Source organism: Pieris rapae, chromosome 15, assembly GCF_905147795.1.
Source record: "Pieris rapae chromosome 15, ilPieRapa1.1, whole genome shotgun sequence".
Lineage (NCBI taxonomy): Eukaryota > Metazoa > Arthropoda > Insecta > Lepidoptera > Pieridae > Pieris > Pieris rapae.
Window position 1 is genome coordinate 2,959,454 of NC_059523.1, and position 22,984 is coordinate 2,982,437.

The following is a 22,984-nucleotide window of genomic DNA, read 5'->3' on the forward strand; positions in this document are numbered from 1 at the left end:
AATCCAATCTGTGTATTTCGATTACCCAATTTAATAGTTTAAATTTAAGCAGGATTTAAATTTTATAGAAATAACGAAATAATTTAATGTATGGTTTGTTGGTAACACTTTTAGGGCACTGCACCATTGTCTCATAGAGTATAGATTAAGCTTAGTGGTCTGTGGTTGTCATTCTTAACTGTTGTCACAGACTCGCAGAGTGCAGACCCTGTTCTGCCGTTTCTGTTGGCTGTTATTAGTGTTTTCCGAAATCCGAAGCTACTAGCCACTAGCCAGAAAACTCAAAAGAAGCTAGACACTAGACTGCAATAACAGCATGGTGGAGAAATCGTCGTAGAAGATTAATTATTTTTGTTATTTTAATTGGTGGTGGTAGTGATTTATTATTTAACGACATATATTGACTGACGCAATCAAGAATGTCGATAGATGAAGTAGAAATCGTAAGTTTCATTGGATCATCTTAACCCATGTCCTAGAAAATAGAGATATGTATATCAATTAGGTTGTTTTGGTAAATGTACTTATCTTCTAGGATTGGGGTAATGAGCGTTTAAGCAGAGCTCAACGTGCTGTAGAAGCAAATACATATGATGTGGATTCCTGGTCTCTCCTTATACGTGAGGCTCAAACGAGACCTATTAACGAAGTTCGGACTGTGTATGAGAAACTTATTGCTGCATTTCCTACGACGGGAAGATTTTGGAAAATCTATATAGAGCAGGAGGTAAATAAATGATACCATATTTTATTGGTTTCATACAACCTTTCAGTTTGTGGTATCTATAACATACTTGTATTAAAATATCATGTTTTAGAATTAAAATATATTAAGCAGCGTATGTGGTTTGATTCACAATATCAGTTTTTATGCTTCCATAAGCATATTGCAATGAACACATTATAAATAAGTGTATAATTATGAATATTTATAAAGTTCATTTAAATGAAAAATATTATAATATTAATCTCATGTTTACTTATGGTTGCAGATGAAAGCAAGGAACTTTGAAAAAGTAGAAAAGGTCAGTATGTTTTAAATTGTTGGTTAAATAGGTAAATATTCCTATACACTGTGATATTAGAGCTTGTAATTAGTAATAAGATGAAATAAAGATTGTGATCTGTTTTTAAACACATGTTTTCTTTATGGCTAGGGTAATGCGTGTTCAGACATGTTGGAGGTGATTTTTCAGGCATCTTGGGAAAAGTATTACAACAACAAAACAATAATACAAAAACATTTAAACTAAATTTCAGGAAAGCCTATGAAGGTCACTTTTGACATGTATATCCCTTTCCTCTTATCTATACACTGCCGTTTTTATATTTAGATACATAATATTAATTACAAAAAAATATATGATATCCGAACATATAAAAATATATGTTCGGAGTTTTTCAATTTGTCATACATTAATATGTGTGTTATAATTTCAAGGGGATGGTATGTTTTATCTTATTTTGTTATATTATTCAGGTGAGTTTTTTGACTGTATTATAATAATCATATTTAGTGTAATGGAGAAGATTTCATCAAAGAATGCTATAATAACTATAAGCCTCCCTACACTGTCTTGCTTGACACTTTATTTTTAAGATTGACCCTGGTAAGTATAAGAAATAAAAATACACTCAAAGTTTATATTATCTTAATTATCACTGAGATTTAATCACTATAATAATTAACAAAGCCAGAGGTGTGTGACTGTTCATATGTCAAAGATTACATTTTATAGGGTAGGAAGTAGTAGAGAATAAATACTTAATAATAATAATAATAATCTCTTTATTTTATATTATTGTGCAATGATAATCAAGTCAAACTATATCAAATAACTAGTGAGGTACATAGGACGACAAATCCATAAGTGGCATATTTTAGCTATTCTGCCAACACTGCTGTGTTTTTATTTATTGATATTTGCCTATTTAACTAAATATGGATTGTGATATAAAATAAAGAAATATAATAACATTTACACACACTAGGATTTCTAAACGTCATTGCATAAAACAAAACATTTTTATAATTATTTCACAGCTGTTCCAGCGATGTCTTATGAAAATCCTAAACATTGAGCTGTGGCGGTTGTATCTTAATTATGTTAAGGAAACAAAGTGTATGCTGCCTACTTACAAGTAAGTTAGCAATACTATTATTTTGTTAGACTTCTATTAATTCAATTGTTGTCTCTACGTATTACGTACTTTAATTAACGTAAAAAATTATCAAAATGGTTACCACTTAAAATTTTGGGTTGGGCATCAATATCACCTGTAATTTTTTCAGAGAAAAAATGGCGCAGGCTTACGACTTCGCCTTGGACAAAATTGGCTTGGACATTCACGCCTACCCAATATGGAATGACTATGTGACCTTCCTGAAGTCTGTTGACGCTGTGGGATCGTATGCTGAGAACCAAAAAATATCGGCTGTTAGAAAGGTAGATTAGGAGGTTTTGTAATATATTTTGTGTATGCATATAGTAAAGACAAGATCTTGTGCATTTAATTAAGTATGCTAGGTTTAATAGAAAATATTGGAAAAGTTGATAAGTGACCAAAATATTTCTTTATTTCAGGTGTATCAAAGAGCTGTAATTACTCCAATTATTGGAATAGAGACTTTGTGGAAGGACTACATTGCCTTCGAACAAGGAATTAATACTATTATTGGTAAATGGAAACTTATACACCATTAACTCTTAACACATGTTTAAGGAGTAATTTTGTACATAGTCAATAGACCAACTGTTTGCCATTTAACATTCAAGCAAAACTATCTACATATTGAGATAATTATATCTAAATTAATTGAACATACATAAAATGTGGTACAACGACAAGTCTCACTAGTACATAATGGCTAGTTAAAGAAAACCTATATGCACTCTCATAAATGTTTTTAAAGGGTTTCCGGCGTTTATTTTGTCTTTACAATTATAAATTAATGAATTTAAATATATATTATAGCGGAGCGTATGGCAATGGAGCGATCTAGAGAATATATGAATGCGCGTCGTGTGTCCAAAGAACTAGAGACAGTTACTCGAGGTCTGAATAGGAACATGCCGGCCACGCCACCCACAGCGGATAGAGAGGAGATGAAACAGGTAAACCCCTCCGGTTTGACTGTTGGACAGAGGTCCAGATTAAGTTGGTGTGCGTGATAAATAATTAAATGGAAAAAAAATATTACCTTTTTGTTTCTCACAAATAACGTTTATTTATTTATTTATTGGGAAACCAAACAGATACATCCTTATAATAATAACAAAGTCAAAAGTAAAACACAATAAGTGTAATCACATTACACACAGCTCAGCTCAATAAACATAACCTTACATAAAAACCGAAGGTATTATTATATACAGTCGCATTTCATGGGGAAAATGTGCAAAAAATTATCACGGGTGTTAACACAGATTGTAGGTGTCGTCGCCTTTCGAATTTTTATCAATTAATTATCTTTATAGCAAAATCTTGTTTTAAAAAGTGGCTCCAGAAACAAACATATTATAGCACACATAATATTTAAATTAGTTTATGTTCATTAGTCATCATATTCGACGTAGGCCTCGTATCTGTCTCACATTATATAATATGCTTAATTTTCAAGCATTTATTCGGTAATTTCGTTGTTGTTTTATGAAAAGTTGCCTGGATTTCAGAAACCTCATATGATGTTCCCCTAAGTGCCTATTTTATTTTGGTAGAACTGCCAAGTCTCCTTTATATTGAAGTATAATTTAATATTATTTATTTTACATAATATTGAAAATCATTTTATCACACTTTTCTTCATAGAGCATGCATTCTTATAAATTTTATATAAACTGAATAACATATAATATAAGTATAACCCTTTATATAATTCTTTCTTGATTCGATTAAACTAATAATACAGTATAAACTCTATAGAGTGACACTAAAAAGACAGTGTAAAAAATAATCATTCTACTATTACAGTAGCAAGCCAACCAAATTTGTACACTTACAAATGTAAATTAAAAAGCACAAGTATCAAAATTTACATTTACTACCAGTGCCCTAATCAAAGGCGTCAAGGTAGCGGGAAGAACTGGCAAGAAATTCCTCCCTATATAACCGTTATATTATTAAGTCCAGTAAATTTGACGCTGTAGGGAGTTTTACTTTAAAACGAATGATGATTATTGGAATAATTGAGTTTTATTTATAAAATTTGTCCTAGGTGGAATTATGGAAGAAATATATATCCTGGGAGCGATCTAATCCTCTTCGTTCTGAGGACACAGCATTAGTGGCGCGACGGGTTATGTTTGCCATAGAACAGTGCCTGTTGTGTCTGGCGCACCATCCTGATGTATGGCATCAGGCTGCACAATTCTTGGATCATTCTTCAAAGTTACTGACGGAGAAAGGGGTAGGTTTCTTAGAAAGTAGTCTACTCGTGTTATTTTTCAGGATTGGATATGTCACCGTAAGATTGTAAACATCGTTATATTACAATCTATCTAGTAAGATTGTAAACTATCGATAGATTGTGAACCGTATCATTATGATTGCAATTTAACGCATCATTTTTCGCTATATTGTAATCTACCGAAGTGAAACCGTTAAATTACAATCTGTCCCGCGTCAAATTGTCAACTGTCTGCAAGTTCTTCCTGATTGGTCGGTCTCATTTCATTTAGAAATGAAATAGACGTGTCACTTAAATAAAATAAATTTATTATTTAATAGGAAATTAGAAATCCTGACATACCTATGTTAGAAACAAATTGTAACGAAATATTTATTCTACAAACACAAATTCTAATTAAAAATTTCAAAAAAAATCAACAATTATTATGTCTTTAAGCACAAATTATAAAAATAGAAATAACAAACAAATATGATGTGTGGCCGGGGTGGCGGGGGCACATACCGTTCAACCAATCAGAGCGCGAGTTGCATTCCGTCCTACGCCGGTTCACAATTTGACCGCTTCCCATCGATAGATTACAATCAAGCGAAAAATGATGCGTTAAATTGCAATCATAATGATACGGTTCACAATCTATCGATAGTTTACAATCTTACTGGATAGATTGTATTATAACGATGTTTACAATCTTACGGTGACAGATACCTGCCTAAGCCAAAAATATTGGGCAAAAAATAAATTTATTTCCAAATGTATAATTATTATTGACCTATTATACCTGGCCTGAATATCTTTACAATACGATAAATTCGTGTGAATACCGATTTAAGATTTTTCTTTAAGTTATTGCAAATTACGCAATTTAATTAAATTTACATAATCTTGAAGCTGTTTATATTTTTACACTTTATTCAGAAAAACAGTCTTATCCTAACAGGTGACCCTCTAAATCAACGAGAATGTATAACCAATAAACATTCACCTACGAAATGATAAACAAACATAAAAAATGAATAAGAAACCAATCTAAAAAATACTAATTAATAAATAGTAGAAATTTTGTCAGGTCATTCAACGGACAATAAAAAAGTCAGTTAACCTATGTAATTCAATAACTGATACAATACAGCGACTCATGTGATCTGTATATATGTATATATATATATTAGATATATAAATATATTCGATATATAAATATATATATATATATATATATATATATATATATATATTAGACTCTGGAGTACCTGTATAAAAATCGTGCCAGCTTTTCATTTACCATTTGTTCACAGGACTCAAACGCTGCTAAACTATTCTCTGAGGAAGCGGCAGCGGTATACGAACGAGCGACGAGCGGTCCGCTCAAGCAGTCTACGTTATTGCATTTCGCGCACGCTGACTATGAAGAAAGTCGGCTGCATTATAATAAGGTATATTCGGTATTTATAAATCATAAAGGATCAGTATTATTTAAATGGCGATTTCTATTTTTTTATAGTTATTTATTTATTTTTATTTAGATAGTCAATAGCTTTTATAAAAACTATAATACCAATTATATAAAATAAAACATAATACTTATAAATATTGGTGTGTCTGTGTGTATGTATTTACTTATTAAATTATTTTGTATGTAATTTTTGTAGGTGGCCGTTTTATTTTTATCAAATTGATATAATAATTTATACTATAGTCTGATTTTTAATTGCGTAGAATTCTGACAGCTATCATTTTTTGATATGTCTTATATACTTATATGATTACAAACCTTTTTGGCCGGGCACTTTTTTAATTTCAATACGAGTCAACACCTGGCTCTATACATAAATTTTATGTGAATATATCCATTTTCTTAAGTGCGGTGCTCCGCATGGAAGTAGTTTAACGACGAGTGATAATTAAGTCCCTTTTCATCATAAACAGTAGATTTTAAGGAAACGAATTAGGTCGTGCTGTAAGCATTGGTCCAGAAGAGTGCGTCTATCCTGTGTTATTTAATAAGAAAGCTAGTTACTTGTATGAGATGACGAGCCATCCTTTATTGACATTCGCTCTGAGTCAGGCATTTTGCTTTACTGATTTTAACTGTATTTGCACGTTATTATTTAAATTTTAACAATTTTTTCTTGTCCCTCGTAAAGTGAGCAAGATCAACTTAATGAAAAAAAACTGTATATACTTGATAAAATAAAACATTACTGACGTTGAAGGTTTTTTGTAGGTACACCAAGTGTACACCAGATACTTGGACATGGAAGACATCGAACCCACACTTGCCTATGTCCAGTACATGAAGTTTGCCAGAAGAGCTGAAGGGATCAAATCTGCTCGAACTGTGTTTAAAAGAGCGAGAGAGGATCCTAGGTAAGCTGGTATTTAATTTAATTTGTTGATTCCAAACCCACATTTAGGGGGCAACCGAGACTACATCTCCGGGCCTCTACAAAGGAGACATTAATAATGAATCTTAATATTCAGTTTCACAATAAACTCTAATATCGGAAAAATCGACTGATTGTCCATTTTTTTTGGGAAATAATTCCCAGACCAGACCAGACCTCTAAATCCGTTATTAGTTCACTCGGTGGTAGCGTGATATTAACAAGCTTATAGAATTACTTCATAAATGAATAACAAAATTTACTTACGACAAGTATTTTTTGGGGTCATAAAAATAATAAATAAAAACTATAAAACAATCTTTTTAGCTTAAATATTATGGATTTCAGATCCCGCTACCATGTCTTTGTAGCAGCTGCCCTTATGGAGTACTATTGCTCCAAAGACAAGAATATCGCGTTCAGAATATTTGAATTGGGACTCAAGAAATTCTCACATATACCTGAATATGTGCTATGTTATATTGACTATTTATCCCATTTAAATGGTAAGTGTTGATATTAAAAAAAATTATTTATTCAGTTTTAAGTACATATGCATTACAATGTGTAAGATTTGGGAACCCTCATAAGTAAAAAATACCTGTGGCAGGGTTCCCAGCTCTTCCATAACAAACTTAATTATAAATTCCTTTAAATATATAATATAATTACATCTTTTTTGAAATTTTATTTATTTGTTTTTTATGCGGCGGACATACGAGTAAGACTTAATTACACGAAGCCGTCGATTTGAGCCAATAGTTGGCATGACGCTATTAAAATAATGAAAATCTGTTCTTCTCTTCCGTTCTTCGCCTTTGATATGAGAACTGGGAGTAAATGTAAAATTAGAATTTTACATTTACTCCCAGTTCTCATATCAAAGGCAATGTGTTTATGTGTTTTTCTTTTTTTGACGTACATACATGTGTTATCTGTATGAATGAGTGATTTTTGACTGTTTAGTATTATTTATAAAATATATTTTTTTTTAATTTTTAGAGGACAACAACACGCGTGTATTATTCGAACGGGTTCTATCTTCGGGTAGTTTGAAGCCGGAGAGCTCAGTCGATATTTGGAATAAATTTTTGGAGTTTGAGTCGAATATTGGAGATTTAGTGAGCATTGTCAAAGTTGAGAAACGAAGACAGGCTGTGTTAGAAAAGGTATGTTTCTGAGATTTTCTTTTTGTGGTATCTACTAATTTGTACTAACTGTAAAATTAACTTCCCAAAATATTTATAAGGAATAGGTCCGTAATCAAGATTTTTTTTAGATTGTTGTTACTATCCTTATATTTCAGCAATATAAAGCAAATAAAATTAGATGTAAATAACTATTGAAACTTAAAGACATATTGTAATTCTTTATGTTGTAGAGATTTTTATTTAACTATTTGAATTATGTATGTATTAAAATATATTATACCAATGTATGTACTGGTTTATTAGCATGTTTATTTATTTTAGTGTGAAATTTATAAAATATATTCTGTAATGTTATGGTAATGTTTTGTTCCAAATATTATTGTTCTGACAACCGCAACCGGTGTTGCTAGCTTTTGACTTTTAATCATAGACAATTTAAAATAAAACTGTGAATATTTGACACTATATTTTCTATGTGAATATGTCAATAAAAAAAAAACATAAATTACAGCTTTGAAATGTTTGCTAGAATAAAATTACCCCTGTAAATATGAGACGAAAGTATTTATTCTTCAACTTTATTGAAAATATCCTAGAAATACAATTAATTTTAATATTTCAGATAAAAGAATTTGAAGGCAAGGAGACAGCTCAGTTAGTGGATCGATACAAGTTCCTTGATCTCTATCCCTGTACGATTGCTGAGTTGAAATCAATTGGATATACTGAGGTAAAAAATATGGCTTTTGTTAGATTAATTCAAAAACAACAAAAAAATATTTTACTACAACTTTGTGTGTTTAACGTATAATTAATTGTACAAAGCAGAAATGAAAATGAATTGACATAAAACAGCAATGTCTTTGCTGTTTTATGTCAATTCACCACAATGTTTATTCTTTTTTCTGCTCTTTAGAAAATCCATCATAAATACCTCTATGTTAATAAAGTATTATGTATTTAATATTTTCATCAGGTTGCAGCAATGTCAAACAGATCTTGGGCGCTAGGGGGCGCTTTGGCCGGAATATCACCAGAACTTGCCGCTGTTATTTTGGGACAAAAGTAAGATTTTTACATATATAGAAAACAAGAAACATTAAAATTTTGAGGGTAAAACGATCGCCAATATAAATAGTAAGTAAGTGTATGGAATGATAACAAAACTTATATAATATGTAAAATATATATTCTGTTTTAAGTTTTAATTTAAAAATCATAACAAATGTTTATAGAGACAACGACCCCAACAAAGATATTGCCCGACCGGACACAAATCAGATGATTCCATACAAACCCAAATCAAATCCACTGCCTGGGGAACATCCTATACCTGGTAATGTATAAATATAATATTGATTTAATAACAAAAAAAATTTGTCTAAATCTTATGAAAAAAGTAATTTCACTGATCTGATCACATATTCCATTTACTTAAGTAACTTACCTATAGCAGTAATGTCACTAAAAATATGATTTTTATAAAATTATTTTTTTGTAAAAATATTTTTATAATTTTTTTTAACTAAGCATTTTAAATTAAATTCTAAGTTAAGAACCTTTCGAACTTCGTTACCATGATTTATTTTATGCCTTCCTTTTTTAGCTTGATACCAATATAAGGAACATTTTGTTATACTCACCTATAGATAAACTTCCTTTTTCTGTAATTAAAACTTAAGTACACTAAAACTATTTTTTTTTTCTGTCCATAAAGATCTTTCTCAGGAATTATTTAAATTAATAAATACATACTTGAATTGTTTCAGCAGCCTTTGATTTTTGAGCTTAGCAACATATTTCCTATTTATTATCTGTATGCTTTTCCAGGTGGTGCATTCCCCGTACCTCCAGCTGCTGCTCACCTGTGCACCTTGATGCCTCCGCCATCTTCTTTCCGAGGTCCATTTGTCGCTGTGGACCGATTAATTTCACTCTTCAATAGGATATCATTGCCTGATAGACGTAAGTATTAATTACCACTTCACACCATTTTCCTTCCACCAGGAGTGTCTATGGTCCATATTTTAGGTATTTCGCAACTAAAATAATACACGTGAAACTTTTGATACTTAATGTTCATTTTACACAACCGTAAAGTTTTGTTTCTGTATTTTAATATATTTTTTAAATTTATCCTGATAACAACCAATTTCAATGTTTAAAAAAAAATTCAATTATTTGATTGACGGAAGATCCTAGTTGTTAAACAATTACCTAAGTCTAATCAGAGATCCTATGAATCAATACAACTGATATTTGTATTTTAAATAATTTTCTGATAATCTTCTTATATGTAACATACAATTCATTGAATTTATAAAAATGTAATCATTTTGACTTTACTAAAATAATAATTAAACTTGACAATAAAAATCTATATTATAATAAACTTTTTACAGCACCTGCGCCGACGCAAGAAAACGGATGTGATACGAAGCTGTTTGATCTAGCCCGGTCTGTTCACTGGATTGTCGATGATGACGGCCTGACTACTGTTACAAATAAGGTAATTCTTTCATATTTAAATGAGAATGCGTTCTTGAAAAAAAAAATGAGGTTAAGGTTAGAATAACTTTATTTCTCATATGACTATTATGTACAAAAATTCGCATGCTGAGAAAACATTATAAACTAAGATTAATAATTATTATTAGAACGCATAGATGTAGGTACTTATATAAAATTTACAAAACAAATATGTAGGTAGACATAATAAATAACGGTCAACCAAGAAAAACATAGATGTTCGGATTGGATTTATTAATATTATATTGACCATCATGAATATGTATTTAAAGAGATGATCTAAAACTTGAGAATTTTCTAAAAGAGAATATTTAATTGAATATAAAAAAATACAGTTTAGGAAATTGTTTGTAATTTTCACACTATACCACGAATTTTAATTTATATACGGCATGAGTTTCTTGTAGTAAAAGATGAAAACCGAGTGAGTATTTTACCATAATTACAGTTACAGTACGATTTATCAACTTTTCATACAATTTGTATAGTTGTATGTAACACATTTATTGCATGTTTTTTTTCATTTATTTATAAATACGAAGAGGTTCTATACTATTCCATACAAAAGGTATCGTAACGTTACGTGGAGACGATTGTAGGGTACTTTGTCTCACGAAAATATTTGAGAAAACTCAAATATGTACAAATATAATTAAACATCCCTTATAATTAACAGGCTCGAAGAAGAAAAGCCGGCGAAGATTCTGATGACGACGAGTTGGGAGTTGCGCCTCCTGTCAACGATATCTACCGCCAAAGACAACAGAAGCGGGTCAAATAGTGTAACATTATACCTAAAATGGCGAATTCGTTCTGTGGAATTAAAATTTGTATTAACATTTTAAGTTTTATTGACTTTGACCTTTAGTTACTTGTTTTAACAATTTGTAATTGTGCCTCCGTTTTTATGAAAGAAAAATGCTGTAGTTAAAATGGATTTAATTAAATGATTCAGTGTTTTTTTAAATGGTCTACCTTTGAATAAAATAAACATTGCGGACGTCTATGATTTGTCAATAAACTGTATTAACTTGCAGATAATAATAACATAATTGATTAAGAAATCTTCTTAGAAATATTGTAATAGCCGTACCATTACTATAAAAATGTGATTTTAAGGACTTATATATATATTTTTTACTCAATGACGTGTTTTATTTTACAAAAATTCAAAATACAAAAATCAGGTAAATTACGAATTCGACAGCCCGGACTTCCAAACAAACCAATAATTATATAACTATTTATTAATAATCTTATATTTAAATTACAAAGAATACACCCGTTATCGATTTGAGACACGAATATAATGCAAACATATTTCATTGAATTAATAAAACGCGGTAAATGATGAAACAGCTAAACGATTCCTTGAAGTCCGCGCGTTAACCATGCACGTGCTGCAACGTCAGCGATCTTCTTTAGGGTACCGTATGTAATTTGTATTATTGGTAACTAGGAGGTAAATAAATGAACATTTTATATAAATAAACGTCACTTCATAACAAATACATGATCATACAACTATCACATGCAACACCTATAACCCAAAGATAATAGGTTCGTTTGACCGAAACTTGTTTACTCATGTTGCTCCCTTAAATGAGTGAAGTGAGTTTATTCGATTACCTTAATCTAAATTTGCTAAACTGCATTTTTTTCTTGTCAGTGAAAGTAAGCAAATTCCCAAAAATAATATTACAAAAACCTTTTAATTTTTGTAGGAATTCTCGATAATCTATTTCAAGCATAAAGAATGTGTGTAATATGTCTCAAAAAGTAAATAATTATTGATCACGTACGTTATACTTAAAAGGCCCCTTTCCTTGGTGTAGTAACTTTATTAAGTCAATAGGAAGAAAGTAATTTGTTTATAATAAAATAAAACAACAAAATGATGGTTCGATAATTTATTTCTTAAAATTAAGAATTTACATAAACTACTAGATACAATTGATTCCTAGCTTCAGACGCAACTCGAGATAGGTAGTACATAATTTACATATTATTTTAGAACACTTTTGCAAGCTAATATTTAAAAAAACTTATATATCTCATACTTTAATATGAGTAAATTATAAAATATAAAACAGCGCCATCTATGGATAGATTTTCAATTTACAGGTAAATCCGAGTTACGTCCATACACATACAGTTTATCGGTCGATTTCTCCGAACACAACATCTAGTGTTCCAATGATGGCTACGATGTCTGCCAACATGAGGTTTTTGCCTACTTTCTCTAACGCCGCTAAGTGAGCGAAGCCGGGTGCCTTTATTTTGCATCTGCGGAAAGAATTAGAAATTGTTACTAAAGGACTAGTATATTGTGCAAAAAAATGATATTAATACTGAAAATTTTGTAAACATTTTGAACAAAACACTGATTCTTTATACCAGCACTTACGGTTAATATTAAGAAAGATTAAGCTTGATAATTGGTTGGTAAATAAATTGTAGGTGTCAATATAGCTTCTTTTCATAGGCTCATGAAGTGACGAGACAATGAATAAATAAGATATATGTATATTAAATTTATCTCTGGTCCCTTGAGTTTCAAATTATCGAGAGTCGACTGTATATTATGTATATTATAAGTGACTAAGAAAGTTTAGTTAAGTAACACGAGCGGATACAGAATAATATGTGAGACATCTGTAGAAATATTTATCTTCTGTTTAACGAATCTGACAAACAACTCAAATGTAAAACCGAAAACTAATAATTTATTAATTTACAAACATTGTATTAAAAAAACTCAAGTTGTTTATAATTCACCTGTAAGGCTTTGAGCTGCCATCCGAAACGAGATAAATCCCGAATTCTCCTTTGGGAGCTTCCACGGCCGTGTAAGTGGTTCCAGGAGGGACTTGGTAACCCTGAGTGAACAGCTTGAAGTGGTGGATAAGAGCCTCCATGGATGTCTGAAAATGAGATAAATTAATAAAAAAAGAGTGTGTGTACTAAGTACACGGGTTAGAAGTTATAATTCTTTGGCGTATGGAAAAAAAATAACTAAAATTCAGTAATAATTAACGATAAACATTAAAATTAATCAAACACACTTTATTTAAATAAATAAATTATTAGTAAATAGTATCACCGCCGTATATGAAATTGATTCACCAAGATTATGATTCAATGACATAAACATAAATCGCGATTGTTTGTAAAATTTTGTGTACATCACTACACTTTTTTATATGTGGTATCATTATTTTTCAAAATGACAGTAGCTAATGTCAAATTTGGAATTTAATAAAAGCCGTGGTATTACACTACCTAGGCCTAACTTTACGATGTCGGATTTAGGTGTTGGTGTGCGCGCATCGTAAATATTCACTCCATCGCGCCAAACGTAGTAAAACTTCAAAAATTAAATAAACATATATTAATATTAATGCCTACCTTCATCTCTTCTCGGGAAGGCGGCGTTAGTTTGGCATCATCAGTCTTCACCTCTCCAGGTGGCATCTGGTTGAGGCACTGTTCGATGATACGCAGAGATTGGCGCATCTCTTCCACACGAATAAGGTACCTGTAATCATTTATATACCAATATACCTTTTAAAAGGAAGTCCTTAATTATGTTAATATCATTTTAAATCGAATTCAGCCTAGAGAAGGCTTAAGCAATTAGTATATTCTTATTAGAGAATGTAGCAGAAAGGATCACACATTTTATGTTTTTAAACATTTTTCAGAGAGAATTTTTATTGTTAAGGAATTTAGTCCTTTTAATGGGAATACATATTTCTTAAGTAGTAGTATAAAACAAGGGCCCGTATTCCGTAAATCCTAATAGCCAGAATGATTAGACGTTTTAGGAAAATCATGTCATGCCGAGTTTACATCAATAGCGCTACTCATATTAAATGACATTGAAATTAGGTAAAATAAGTCAGTATTGAATATTTCACATATTGCAAACGGGCAAAAAATCTCCTTCTTTTAAGGGATACCACCCTCCATATCTACTAAATGCCAGAGGGCTCGCCAGTACGTCGCCGACCTTTTAGGAAAAAGGTACGCTCTGTTCCGGACGGACCCAAAGTCAAATTGGATCGGTAATATTTAAGTATATATTTTTTGAAAGTAATAATATTAATGCCCTTTACTTAAGTGGACACATTCCACATAACGCGCAAAAACTCGTCGAGGTAACGGGTGTGATTTTAATAATCAATTTAGCAATGTTTTCAATGAATTCGTTCATCCAACTCAACCAAGTTTTGATTTTGATTGTAATATATTATAACAACTACTAATAAAAAATGATTTCGCCAGGTTTTTAGGTTTAACAAAGATTTTATTGTTATGCAGACAATTTTAAGGGAAATTCAGTATTTTCAGATATCGCTAGCGCGTAAGTACTTATAAACCACTAAGCGATTTAAAAACTATTTTGCCTAATGTTGCTTTTATGTGTTAAATAATGTAATTTGTTTAGTTTTCTTCTGAGAATTGTCTGAAATACGCAAAATATTGTTATGTTCAGTCTAATATCGACCACCGTTTAAAGAGGAGTCTAATATCGACTACTGTTTACAATAACACTTGTATTTATAATTCACAAATAAGTATCTTATTTAAAAAAAATCTTTTAAAATACCGTCTTGCTTTGACTAGGTAGAGCAATTATTATTTTTGTGTTTGATTTTTGTAAAATGTATTATGTACCCTAACATGTAAATAAGTATCTGTCATCATAGATCAGACAATAGTCGACCTAAAATACACAGATAAGTAAATTTTTGCTCAGTATGCCGTATATATCAAGTGTTTCATATTTTAATAGTGCATTAAGATTTCATAAAAATGTTATTGCTTTGCTGTTAAATAATGAAATTGCATATATGATATTCCATTGCCATACATATAGTGATAAAATACAAACCTATCATAGCAGTCCCCGTTGGTTCCAATAGGCACGTCAAAGTCCACAAGGTCATACGCATCGTAGGGCTGCGTCTTACGAAGATCCCATTTGATGCCAGACCCACGTAGCATTACACCACTGGAATATTATTTAAATTAATATTCATTACACATTACAGTGAGCAGTGTTGGTCTTGTGGCTTCAGCGTGCGACTCTCATACCTGAGGTCGTAGGCTCGATACCGGGTTGTACACCAATGGACTTTCTTTCTATGTGCGCATTTAACATTTGCTCGAAAGGTGAAGGAAAACATCGTACGGAAACCGACATGTCTTAGACCCAAAAAAGTCGACGACGTGTGTCAAGCACTGGAGGCTGATCACCTACTTGCCTAATAGATTTAAAATGATCATGAAACAGATTCAGAAATCTGAGGCCAGGACCTAATGAGGTTGTAGTGCCACTGATTTATTTATTTAATATTCGTTACAATCTCCTTCACACAGTCTGTTTGGCTGACAAAAACTAAAAAGATAGCCTTTAACTGAACAACATGTGAATATAATTCATTATTAAACAGCTCAAATAGTTTTGATTTCTGAAGTATTTTATTTTATACTAGCGGACCTGATAGGTCATAAACAAAAAATATATTATTTTTAATTAAAACTATTCTGGACTACACACAAAAATGTCATCAAAATCGATTTAGGACTTGTAAAGATACTCATACAGTACAATAAAGACTCAACAACACATAAATCAATATTCTATCAATAATGGTTTTGACAGATTGTTTTTATATTATATATTATACATGGGTCTCGTTCAAAACCTTCCCTAAACATCCACGAATATTTAGCCAAATATATAATAGAACATAATAAATTAGCCAAAACAGCCAGCCCATCTTGAGTTTTAGTGAGAAAAACAAACAGAAAGTCATTAATATATATGTATATATTATGACAATATAAATAAGAAGTTCTGTAAAACTAAAAAATTCATAGAAACACATTACAGTTATAGTTTTATACCACACAAGAACACAGACTAGATGTATTCATTATTATGTTTTAAAATATATTTTTATAAATATATTGTCAACAACTGCAACATTAGTAATATTACCTAAATCCATAGTTCAACGCGTCCTGCGCGCTCACCAACCCAATATCCTTGGTCCTTTGCACCCAAATTCTGTTAGTTGTAAGAACATCTTCAACTTCATCCAATCTTTCTCCGAATTTGCTTGCAAACTCATATATATCATCCATTAGACCCAGAGGCATGTCCTAGAAGGAATGTTGCAGCATTAAAAAAAATATTATACTTGATCAATTCATATTTATTATGCATATATATTATATATTATGATTGTAACAAAAAATAAATCAATGGCGCTACAGCCCCTTTAGGTCTAGGCCTCAGATTCATGATCATCATTTTTCAATGTAATGGGCAAGTTGGTGACCAGCCTCCTGTCCCTAACACACGCTGTCGTCTTTTGGTATGTAAGACATGTCGGTTTCCTTACGATGTTTTCCTTCCCCATTCAAACGAATTTTATATGCCCACATAGAAAGAAAGTCTATTGTTGCACAGCTGGGGATTGAACCTACGACCTTAGAGATGTAGGTGAAGCCTGACGCCACTAGGCCTAACACTCAATCAATATAATAAGTAAGATTATTTCCAGTGCCAGTAATAAATAATAACAATCTTAATAAAAGAAATATAATACAGAGTTTAGGACACTGTTCTTTCTCATATTATATGACTTTTATGAAAAAAGGAAAGAAAAATGCTTTCTGACTTACTTATTATAGAATAATTTTATAAACTCACCAACGACACTCCCCCTGGTCGTATATAGGCCGCGTGCATTCTCGCTCCACTGACCCTCTCGTAAAATTCCATCATTTTCTCTCGCTCCTCGAACAGCCAGAAAAATGGTGTCAACGCTCCTACATCCAAGGCGTGTGTCCCCACCGCCATTATGTGGTTAAGAATACGGGTTATTTCCGCGAATAAGGCTGCAATAGGACAACATCTATGATTCACACAGAGTTTTACTGTTCTCTTGATTTAGGGAATGCTTTTGACGTCCATCACTTACTTAATTAATGACAGTTAGTATATTTGATATACATATTTATAAAATAATTTTCTATAGAAAAGAAAGGCTATCAAACTCTATTCATGTTAAAACTATAAAACTTATTAAATTGTTGTTTGTAATTATGATACAGAGACAAAGTTTAAGAAATGTTTCAAGCAAAAACTAATCCTAGTTTTAACAACAGTTAACAACTAAAAGGAAAATAATTTTTACGAAACACGAAACACTATTTGGTTACAGGCTTCTCTAACATACTTATCTTTATACAATGATTTTGACTGTGTATGTGTTTTTTATGATTGTCAAAGGTGCTAGTGAATTAACCCAACCCAACTTCACTGAAAATTTCTTGCGTTACTTGACATAAAAATCCTTTGGCAGCTGGCGTACAGGCGTACAGCTGGGATTTGAAGACACATAAGTGTTGAGAAACACATGTTTAAACCACTACACCAATATTGCTCACTTACTCACTTATTTATTTGACACTGTCAGATACATATGTAAACATTATTATGATAGTAATTTCTTTTTGACTTAACTTAGCACTTACTTCTAATATACTTTGCTCTCAGTGGTATATCAATATTTAGTAGTTTTTCTACTGCCAAACTGTAACATTGTTCATTGCACATCATAGACACATAATCCAATCTGTCAAAGTATGGCAATGCTTGTGTGTATGTTTTATATTCAATTAATTTCTCTGTACCACGGTGGAGTAGACCAATATGAGGGTCTGCAGCTCGAACTATCTGAAATAGACATATATGTCTTAACTATACAGATACACTACATGTTAATAAATTAGTAAATAAAACTCTATTATGGTTGATTTTTGATGAATTCTTTTAACAATTGCTCAATAATTAGCTATAATAATCAATACCTCTCCATCTAATTCTAGCACAAGACGCAGCACACCATGAGCAGCGGGATGTTGTGGACCAAAGTTAATAACCATGTTTTTAACTTGTTTCTCAGTTGGTGTTACAATACCTGCAATAAAGAAAATTATCAAAATGAATACAATATTATTACTCTTGTAAGTGGAGGCCCAAAACCTCTCAGTAGAACACAGGAGAGATTTTAGTAGTCCTACCTGTTTACTTTGTTTGATAAAACTTAAACCTAATTTAAATATGTTATTACTCTACCTATTGCTCTAAAAATTAGTCTGATTAATATCTGGATAATTTTTTGATTAAATGATCAATAAATTTATCAGTTTATAAAAGTATCTGAAATCTTACATACCATGGTATGGTGGATGGGTCAGGGCAGTAGGGAATTCTTCCGCAAATAAAACAGGTCCCTCAAATTGTTTCATAAATGTAGGGTCTGGCAGCCATCTGTGGCCCTTTCTGTCTTGGCTAAAACATAAATTAAAATTATATTTTATAGAGTAGTCAACTGAAAAGAAAATCCTCAAAAATGAGGTAATTCCTAAAAAGTACTCAAATATAATAATAAATATATTATGTGAATAATACAAAATATTCTTGTTTATATTCATAATAATATATTTTTTTAATGTAGTGTTAAGTTTGTTAACTAGAAACTTAGGTGTATGTTGATTTGGAGAAATCAATAATTCCGTTTTAAAAGGTTAATTATTTAAAGCTAGGATTTATTTGATAAATGCTATGCTATGGGAACTACTGATTCGTGTTCGAAAAAGGCATATTGTCATATTATAACATCACCCAAAAACCGAATGTATGAGGGATATATCTATGTAACGTATCTAGTTAGTTTCTCGACATAAACCATCTATCTTAATATTTGATCGCAATAAAAAATCCACAGTACTTTGTGTCAGTTTGTTACGGAATCTAGTAACAAGTTCTAGCTATTCTAAAGTCAAAGGAAATTACGCATACAACTTAACCTAAACGTTATTACATAATTTTCATATCCTTTAAACCCGAAACAATAAGGCGGTAAGAAGATTTCACAGTAATTGACACTCACTTCACATTATAAATTGCTGGGATATTTTTTAAAAGTCCTTTCGAAGTATTTAAATTTGCGGATTTTCGCAGCAAAACATTGACCAACGAAGCCATTTTACGAGACTACGTTTCGTATTTCGTAATACGGCTCAGTGACGTCTAGATCTTATTAAATTTTAATTTTTGCTGTGTGATTTCAAAACTGGAGAGCGTGAACTTCTTCTATGAATTGTACATGAAATTAATGAATATGAGATTTTTCTGTAACACTGATTGGTTTCCAGTAAATAAATGTATATTTTAACTTATGAGATTCTTAGCTCCAAACTATTGATGCTTTACTATTTCCGTTTCTTGAAAATCGTGTAGTCGTGTAATGAAACAACATATTTATATATTGTATTGTGCGTAAATATTGTCATTGTCAAATATCAATGTCATGTTTCTCCTGCAAATGTTTCTAGCAGAGACGTATATTTTCTTACTTTTGTCATAACTCATAATACTAATAACGGAGCCAAAATTAAATTAAAGAGATTTCCTTTGTTATTTGAAATATTTCTTCATTTTTACTCAACAACAGTTTGAATAATACTTTTAAAAATCTTAGTGTGCGAAACCAATATTTGCTGATTCCGTAAACAATTTGACTAAAAATGCTTTTGCTTTCTAAATCAAAATAATTATTAAATAGCTAATTTTTTGTGGATTTTAGACATCGATGGTAAGGTGGTATTACTTTAGGGTATAAAACAATAATTATAGCAACTGTATAATTTGACAGTTGTCATTAGACAGCATTAAGTTCCCTGACGATTGACTACAGTCTACAACCACAAGAGTAATAAAAAGTGCTAACTGCTGTCTGCTAGTCTTGAATCTTGACGCGAGTGATGCAAGGTGTTGGATGCTGATTTTAGCGTCCGATGTTTATAATTTTTAAGTGCAAGTGTACTCATTTACCGTTTTCGTTTACAAACTCGTCTTTTGCTTGAAAATGTAATTTTAATTTCGTTTAAATAAACAACGCACAAAATGGACATGAAAGTTGATCGTGGGTGTAAGTGACTGGTGCAGTGTAGTTTTTTTTTTATTCCAGCTTTCGTTCGAGCTTTATTTTATTTTAATTTAGTGAGTATTTCTCTTATTCTAGTCTTTTTTATTTATACACATGAGCTAAATGGGTTCAGTTCGTCACTAACTATGTTATGAATTGCACAAATCAAATTTAAGTTCGTTCATGTCTTAAATATATGAGTCAGACCAGTATTTTCCTTTTTTTTCATTTATCATATTTACACCAGGCAGTAATTTGCCGCGTCTGTTGAAAGTGATACAAATTAACGCCAATTACTTAAATTTATTTCGTTTAGCGATATGTTGTATATTTTGGAATGCTTTGATGTACAAATTAGTGAAATGATTATTTTGCACAATATTTGGTACAGTTTGTTTATTGATTTATATATTATGTATGGTAAATTTACAAGACAAGTTTATCTACATGAATACAGAATATGAATTAAAATATAAGGCAGCTCACTTCAAAAAAATGTAAATATAATTAGTATATATAAATATAATATAAATAGTATTCATAGGAAACTAAAATACTACAATAAAATACTACATACTAACTACTAAAATACCTATAAATAGTAATTAATAGTTTCATTCTAAATCCTTATACTAGGTACCAGCAATATGAGAAGCCATCTACCTAGACTGGTATGTGCAATCTAAAATAAAAATAGATTATAATAATATTTTGCATAAAAGTTTTCAAGTAATCTTAACTCTCTTTACATACTTAATTAATTAGAAATTATAATAAATCATCTATGTAATCTAAGGCTAAAAAGTAATACATATCTATTTTTGTTATCATAACTGGTGGTTATTGTGTCATTACTAAAACAGTAAGACTAATAACCTTAATTTTACTATGAGCTTGAGTAACCTAAATGATGAGTATATTATTTTATATATCATTAAGTGTTTCCATTATCTATTCTAAATAAAGTATTTTCTAGTTTTTTTAAGGGATTTTTTATCTCTTATATTAGTGTCATCTTGTGTTGCTATTAGTTGTTTATGCAGATTCTTGTAAAATTTTCTTTTTTCTATTATACTGACAAAAGACATAATTTAGCTTAAGCAATATAAACAAAAACTACCAGGAAGACATAAAAATCACAAATTGTGTCAGAGGTTCTGAGGTCAATGTCAATCAAACTAATTAATTTAGCTTTTTCTTAAATAATAGATACAAATTTTGTATCATTGCTTGTTCTATCAACATCCAGATCTTCTAGGTATATTTTAATTTTATTCGGTTTAACCCTTATGATGATATGGTAAAATGATAATGATAAACATCCAGTAAAATATATTAGATTTTCTTACAGTTTTAGTATTGTATTGCACAGATAAAGATCACATAATCCTGTTATATTGAGTTGTGTATGGGACATGTCAATGCTTTTTTAAATTTTAAAGTGTTGAAACAAATTGAGTCCAGTAGGTTCTAATATACTGTAGTTGGTTGCCTGAAAAATGTCTAGTAAGAAATACCATGTATTGATAGCTGAGTGCATACAAGCACTCGCTGTTTGATTAAGTCATTATTGTGTCTGCAGGCCAATGAACTTTGAAATTTTGTGATAAGATTTCTCAATTATCTTCTCGCATGATTGCAGTTGTTTAGCAAGATAATTAGGATAGAGATAAGATTTATAAGCAGTATTTATCTCAGATAGCCCAGTTAAAACAGATTCTTCTCTTATCAATGCACAGATTGCATTGCATGAAGTATTGGTACATATTGAGATTATTACCTCTTTATTTCATGTTTTGATTATGTATGGATCAATATTTGAGTATAGAATTAATATTTTAGAATATTTCACATCTTTTAATTTTACATATATATACATAAAAAATTAAAAAAGATAATTAAGATCAAGATTTAATTAAATTAGAACATCTTTTAAAAGTAATAACTAAATAAAAACATTTTAATAATTAATATTTCCTATAGCCGTAAAATAATGTCAAAGTATAATGATTCAACTACTAGAAAATTTAGCGTGTAGGTATTTAGGTAGGAGTTTTGGTATCAATGATAGTTTTCGGAGTTGATCCGATATTAGATAATGAAAATTTCTTATAGTAACCATATCAGTTGTAAATTAGTTAAAAAAACGTGAAGTCTATGGAAAAGGACTTAATCGTGGGAGGCTCATGACCTGCTATCTGCATCGCTGATAGGGAGATGGAATTTAATTACTTTACGGATATGAATCATTTTTAATGATATGTTAGACTACTGCACATCATATAATAATATTTATCATTATATAACTTCTTACCACGCCTGCAAGGTGAGTCAATGCGGCGCGACGCAGTCGAGCTATGAAATATTATAATATAAATATTATCTTTGCATAGCGAGCATTTATTCATTCCTAAGTACTGTAAAGATAAGTCAATTTACCTTTGTTTATTAAATATAAATATTAATTGCAATTACCTCAACAATATAATTTATCTCGCG

The 22,984-nt window shown here is 30.7% G+C and overlaps 3 protein-coding genes across 4 annotated transcripts in view; 2 read left to right on the forward strand and 1 right to left on the reverse strand.

Moving 5' to 3' along the window:
* The first annotated feature begins 175 nt into the window (after positions 1 to 175).
* On the forward strand, positions 176 to 11,617 carry LOC111000715 (protein suppressor of forked). Its single transcript, XM_022270264.2, has 18 exons — positions 176 to 443; positions 536 to 727; positions 993 to 1,025; positions 2,045 to 2,142; positions 2,294 to 2,447; positions 2,586 to 2,679; positions 2,977 to 3,116; positions 4,217 to 4,408; positions 5,704 to 5,841; positions 6,633 to 6,775; positions 7,141 to 7,298; positions 7,795 to 7,961; positions 8,566 to 8,673; positions 8,920 to 9,008; positions 9,179 to 9,279; positions 9,774 to 9,908; positions 10,346 to 10,452; positions 11,149 to 11,617. The coding sequence occupies exons 1-18, from the start codon at positions 420 to 422 to the stop codon at positions 11,251 to 11,253; spliced, it is 2,178 nt and encodes a 725-aa protein (XP_022125956.1). The 5' UTR covers positions 176 to 419; the 3' UTR covers positions 11,254 to 11,617.
* A 750-nt stretch (positions 11,618 to 12,367) lies between these two features.
* Positions 12,368 to 19,609, reverse strand: LOC111000710 (NADH-ubiquinone oxidoreductase 49 kDa subunit). Its single transcript, XM_022270258.2, has 10 exons — positions 19,448 to 19,609; positions 18,731 to 18,846; positions 18,363 to 18,472; positions 18,027 to 18,228; positions 17,200 to 17,387; positions 16,483 to 16,646; positions 15,370 to 15,489; positions 13,881 to 14,010; positions 13,251 to 13,396; positions 12,368 to 12,758 (listed from the first exon to the last, which is right to left on the reverse strand). The coding sequence occupies exons 1-10, from the start codon at positions 19,540 to 19,542 to the stop codon at positions 12,629 to 12,631; spliced, it is 1,401 nt and encodes a 466-aa protein (XP_022125950.1). The 5' UTR covers positions 19,543 to 19,609; the 3' UTR covers positions 12,368 to 12,628.
* A 669-nt stretch (positions 19,610 to 20,278) lies between these two features.
* The window catches only part of LOC110997936 (ankyrin repeat domain-containing protein 50), a 49,179-nt gene continuing 46,473 nt past the window's right edge, over positions 20,279 to 22,984 (forward strand). For both annotated transcript variants that reach the window (XM_045631328.1, XM_045631329.1), the window contains exon 1: positions 20,279 to 20,559. The gene's annotated coding sequence lies outside the window, so the exon portion shown is untranslated. The remainder of the gene's footprint in view (positions 20,560 to 22,984) is intronic.